Source organism: Schistosoma mansoni, chromosome W (genome assembly GCF_000237925.1).
Source record: "Schistosoma mansoni strain Puerto Rico chromosome W, complete genome".
Classification (NCBI taxonomy): domain Eukaryota; kingdom Metazoa; phylum Platyhelminthes; class Trematoda; order Strigeidida; family Schistosomatidae; genus Schistosoma; species Schistosoma mansoni.
Genome location: NC_031502.1, coordinates 49,774,972 through 49,781,136, shown reverse-complemented (window position 1 = coordinate 49,781,136; position 6,165 = coordinate 49,774,972). Strand labels below are relative to the sequence as shown.

The 6,165-nt window shown below is 37.8% G+C and overlaps 1 protein-coding gene across 2 annotated transcripts; it reads right to left on the bottom strand.

The window, feature by feature from the left end:
• Nucleotides 1-5,314: 5,314 nt before the first annotated feature.
• Smp_096290.1 (hypothetical protein) lies at nt 5,315-6,165 on the bottom strand (the record flags this gene model as incomplete). Of its 2 annotated transcripts, XM_018790017.1 has the most annotated exons (4): nt 5,315-5,424; nt 5,467-5,792; nt 5,835-5,947; nt 5,991-6,165. In XM_018790017.1, the coding sequence occupies 3 exons, from the start codon at nt 6,163-6,165 to the stop codon at nt 5,649-5,651; spliced, it is 432 nt and encodes a 143-aa protein (XP_018655403.1). In that variant the 3' UTR covers nt 5,315-5,424; nt 5,467-5,648. The 2 variants fall into 2 exon arrangements, with proteins under 2 accessions (XP_018655403.1, XP_018655402.1); XM_018790018.1 differs by having other exon boundaries at nt 5,467-5,947.

Below are 6,165 nucleotides of genomic sequence, written 5' to 3'. Positions count from 1 at the left end.
CCACGACACCATGCCATACACTGACCAATTCTCTGCTTTTTCCAACCAGTCCCAGCATCGGCGAATAATCCACGAAGTGGAATTCTCTGGAACGAAACTCGTGGGGCATGTCCAAGCCACCAAGGTCGAGGTTTCAAGATGGTAACACCAGTTGAATTATCATCTCTATGAACGAACATACGACCCCGAACCTCTACATTACTACCATAGTGTTGCCGCTGCATGTCACCAATCCTTCGGAAACAACGATGATCAAACACAGAGAGTCGTCTAACATTATCAACTCGAAGAGGCCAGGCTTCACAAGCATAGAACAGAACTCCTCTCACCAACGTGTTGTAGATCCGATCTTCTACAGTCAGAATAACATCACGAAGGTGTCAAAGATGGTCTAGATTGGCATAAGGCACTCTATCTTCCACTATACGTGGATTGGTCTCATCATCCACGTCACCACCAGCTATTATGCAGCTAGCCAGATACACGATCTTCTCGACTATTTCGAATTGCTGAATACCAAGATTGAGTACAGGTATAGACCTTTGCCAGTCTTTTAAAAGTACTTCGCACTTCGAACGTGCAAAGAACACACCATACCTACGGACACTAATTGCCAACTGCTTATATGCAGATGACATGGCTTCGGTATCATCCTACAGTCAGGCAATATCATCCTCATGCTCGAGGTCGAAAAGCCTTTCTCCACGCAACAGAACCATATTACCATCACCTACATTCATCTGAGCTGTTCCCAGGACGTCATTGATGGCAAAGTTGGGGAGGAATTGTGAGATTGGACAACCCCGCCTAACCCCATTGCTTGAATGAAACAGTGGATAGAGGTGGTTGTATGACCTCAATCTGATTGAGGTGTTTGCATGTAAGGCTTTCAAGATGTCGTTAAACTTTTCAGGCACAGTCTTTTTCAATAGACAAACCTAGAGACCAGTCCTGTCCAACGAACCGGAGTCGGTCCTGAAGTCAAGAAACACTACGATTGTTGGCCTGTGATAAGTTTGACGGTGTTCTAACATTTGATGGAAGGTGAATATATGATCGATACATCCTTGGTCAGAACAGAAACCAGCCTTTCCGCGAGTAAATCGTCCTCAGATTTTGAACAATCACTGACTATAGCTTCTCACCAAATAAATGTTCTACAAGAAAATAACAATAATGTATAGAATATATAAATCAGTTTAGAGTTTTTTACTCTGAACAGATATAAAATAAATATATCGAGTCACTTACATTAGTATGCGATATACATAACATGATGGATATGCCCCACGAAACTGCCAGTCGAGATAATTTACCATGTTAAAAATCTTAATGTCATCTTCCTTTTTTAATAGTATCAAAATATGTTTCATTATCGTTGAGTCACTGACACACTAAGCTTTTAGTGATAAATGAATCTGAGTTCTGTAGGCCTTCGACATTGACACTGACCTCATTAGTCTTACAGGACATACCCTAGCTGAAGGCACTTGGTCATGCATCCGCACCAGATCACGAATGGGTACGTCATGCTACATATCCCTTGCAACTGCTAGTCAGATTAGACCAAACGCTTCTCGATATGTCGATAGCTCTCTAAATATATCTTCGAAACCCTTCATCTCTGATTTGATCGAGTTGGAATCCTCCGATTATAAAGGCACTACATGTAGAAGTGTTGCCAAACTCCGAAAACGTGTGGCATATTCAAGCTTTATATTTATGGTTAGTTATTTTGACTGTTTAACGGGTAATGTAGATGGTAGTAATATGCAGTGGTTTGAATCATTGTACCTTGGTTATCAAGAAACTTCTCGCTGTTTGTTTACTATAATTTAACAGCTAAGTTTGGTTATAAGCTCCATTGGATGCTTGTTGTACGTTCAGTGATTGGTTTCATTGTTTGGATTTCCACTGATTTATTTTAAAATAAAATAATGTCTTCAACATCCCAGGTTATTGCTTTATGTTACTCGAAAAGTGTGTATTATTCTATCTTAGTCCACAAGAACGAATTTATAGTTCTTTGACATGCATCCAAAATCTCATTAAGATATGGAGATTATATGATTTTTAGTATTAATTATATACGGAAATTTGTAGAACTGGCTACATAATAATCTGTGTTCAATCAATATTTCAACATTGTGATAATCGTACAGATTTTAAGTTAGAATTATTTTGTTCGAAGTTGAGTACTAAAGTATACTTGGTGGAATGTTTGTTAATCAGATACACCTATCATACAAAACAAGTATAAAATTGTAAGAAATCCTGCTGTTTTTCCCCTTTGACAATCATTTTCTATTAAGTAATAATATTTTGGAGAAACTAAGGTAAGATGATTCCCTGGGATGGTGATATCAACGTCGAAAAGTGTTGACATTTTCGGATAAGCTCCGTACTTGATTGCTTTTCATGTACTAATTAAAAGATTTCAAGACCAAAGTAACCCCATCCGCAAAATGCTTATGGTTATTTGTATACCTTAGTCAATCATTCTAATATCTTAAATATAACAATGTCATTTTATTCTAAATGTAAATACTAACTCTTAAATTATCTTCTTACATGTTTTAAAGCCTTTATCTAGAGAGTCGCACCAATAACTTTCGCATGTTAGAGTTATTATGTCAAACGGAAGAACACAGGTAAATTTGTAAGTGAAATAATGTTGACGCTTATAATTTTTCAGCTAGGATTTGATATTTCTTATTCGAAAATAAGTCGCGCATACAGAATTTGAAATCGGTAAATGATGTAGGGTAGTCTCAATCAACAGTTTTTATTTTCACAGGGCACACAGAATCTGGTACAGAGGGACAACCAAAAAAATAGGGCGCGCTGTATGAAATATAGAGACAAGAGTGTGGAGAAATAAAGGAAAAAGGAGTGTAGTTAAAGGGAAATAAATAAGTGATCAACAGTATTATATAATAGATGGCATAGTTCAGTTAACAACACAACAAAGATTTCTTTTGGTTAAAAAACTTTTATTTGTTTTTATGAAAAAGACAAAGGAAAAGCAGACTGACCAACTCTCCGATTTCGCTACCCAGTATCAATAATTATTGCAAAATGTGGTACCTACTAGGATGACATTCGTGACACATCGCCAAGCCACCAAGGCTGGCTATCTCAAGATGGTGACATCAAGTGAGCTATCGTTACGGTCTCGACAGGTTATCAAACTCAAGTAATTAACCTTAAGTGTTCGTAAAGGCCGCTTACCTCCTCCATTCGTATTTAATTTCGTCATAGATATTCTTTTAGATATAACGGTCTCATTGTCCAACTTTTCAGGGACCGACTGCTTATCAGGGAATCCACTTGTTGACTTGAAATATACAGATGACAGTCCCGTTTAGTGAACTTTGCTCCATTCTACATCATAGGTGTAACCACTAAAGAAAGAGGATATTCATAGGTCGCTAGTATCCCACAAGTGCCTTCGAACAATTGCTTGTGTATTTTTGTGAGCAATGTCGAAGTTAGGCATAACGTACTAAGTGAATATGTTGAATTACGTAAGTCCAACCATTGCTTACCTCGACGAGTAATATTGCCTGGTGTATGAGTAAATAGGAAGAAAGCTAGGGAAAGCCAAACTAAGATGTGGTACCAGTCCATGGGGACAGTGACAACTGGACTGAGTCATGTACACCCGTATAGACTACCTGACTAAGTTTCGCATGATTATCGTAACCAAAGGTTCAGATTCTAGGTAATGTGGCTTAAAGTCGTTCCCAATGACACAATTATATTTACTGTTTTGTTCAATTTGAAACCTGAGTGTCGAAATCTCCGTATACAGATAATCTCTATGCCTAAGAAAGTATCTGGTGATAAAAATGTGAAATTCAGACCCACAGCAATAACTTCACCTTTCCTCAAAACAATGGAAAAACCACCGATACTCCCACTTCAGCCTGTAATAAAAGAGCGGTGGTCTGTATAAGCTTGCTTACAAATGCAAAAGAAGCACCTTAAATGCCATTGCTGTTCTGTATCACAATATACTGTTCGGCTTACAAAAGGGTAAGAAGTATGTTCAATGTGCTTTCCTGGACTATACTTCTGCTCTTAATTCTATCGCAAGACACCTCTTACTTAACAAGTTGATCAGCGTCAACACTGACGGCTGGATAACCGGTTGGCTATGTTCTTACTGTTTAATGAAGGTGTGCCACAAGGAGCTGTCCTTCCACCTCTCCTTTACTCTTTATTTCTGCATGATTCGCCATCTTCCACAGTAAACACTTTTGTGACCACACTGTATGTATGCCTCTTTACATCCCATAGAAATGGACGAGTTCTTGTCTCGTATTGAATGATGGTCTGTTGGTAATGGTCTCTTACTTAACTCATCTAAATGTCAAGCTGTTAACTTTAGCCTGAAACATGGACAGCACCTATACACTACTTTGGGATCCCATAATGCTTGTGCCATTGGAAACTCCTTGATAAACAGTGTCGAAGGTCAATTATCTAGGTGTTACTTTTCCCTCTGATCTTTCTTGGTCTTTTCATGTTTCACTGTTATCGAAAAAAGTTTACCGTTTGACTTACTACATAAAGAAGCTGCATGTTTTCGGGATTATTCGCCATATACAATTTATCAATTACCACATACTACGTATTATTCTTTACCGTTCTTTATTATTCCTTCTCGGGCTTTTGGGAAAAGACTTTTCTGCACTGCGGAGAGCGCTGAAGGCAGTTAGCGAGGTGTATGGTGAGATCATTATTAATATGGTCGTGGATAGACATCTTAAGTCTTGTAAACTACTGGCGGGTGTTATCCTATCACATACTAACCATCCACTTCATTCATATCTTTCTCCTTGTATATCTTCTGGTAGAAAAAGACGTAAATACATCAGAATCCAAGTACGCAAGCAAAGGTATTAAAGTTGTATAATACCCTACCTAGCAAATATACTCTGTGACGAGCAGGTTGTTAGGTTTAACCTTGTCAATAACCTGTATTCTTAAGCATGTCTCAAATTTGATAAGTTGTACAAACTCAGACTTTTTTCGTTTCTTTTCCTGTTTTTTGGTAAAAAAAAAGACTTGTTGACATACCTCGTGCTGAGTTCTATATTGTACCAAAATATAATATAGAATAAAGCTATTATTAATAATAACCATCTTCCCCACCACTACTGGTACCTCTGCCAATCTAGTGTTTGTCTTGATAATTTAATTTCGCTGTGCTAATTTGGTATGGCAACATGAGCCAGAGCATGTGTCGGGTTCTATGTTGCATGTGAATGATTGAAGCGACATTCTTGAGTTCAAGCCCTACGAGCACCTTATTAGGATTTAACACAAGATTAGATTTATAGAATAAAAGAGGTGTGGAGGATATTCACATGATCTACGACCAGAAGCATTACATGTTTTGATACCCACTGTAGTAACCTACATTTTCACACAATAACAGATATTAGCATTTTCACGTACTTTTTTTACTGGATTATGTAATACTCCAAAGAGAATGGTAGACAAAAGTATTCTAATTATAAATTATTTGTTTACTAGTATCTGAGAAGAAAAATAAAATGACATGTTTACGATATGCCGATTAATTTGTAGAAAAATGAATGATTAGTAATAAACAGCTCTCGAGATAGTTGGCGCAATTGTTAGAAAACCAAAGAAAGCCAGGCGAATACGAGCGTCATGCCACCAATAGGTGCTATTCTAGAAAACCGATCATCTCCAGTTAGAGCCACATAATAGCATGAACCAGAGAACAGTAGAGTTCCGGTGGCAAAAAGAGTAGCAGACTGTAATAGATTAGTTCAAATTCACCGAAGATAGTGATTTACCAAAACAGGACGTCTGAATAAAGGCGTGGTTAACAAAGCCACCGAATGAACCAAATGATAATAAGCCCCAGTTTTGAAAATTTGTCTTTGTTTATCTTGTTCATCTCTGAAACCTAAAAGTTAAAACTTGGAAGAAAGTAAAACCAATTTTTTTACCATGGGCACCATAAGCGCTCGCAATAACAGCCAATGCCCCAGACAATCCAGCTAGTCGTACCAACATTGAATCCCAACAAAATGACGGCTTAACTTCAATCACAGGACTAGATTGACCAGTTGTACCACGACCCATGAGGTTTAGTATTCCATTAACGTAAGGTAGGTGTACCAT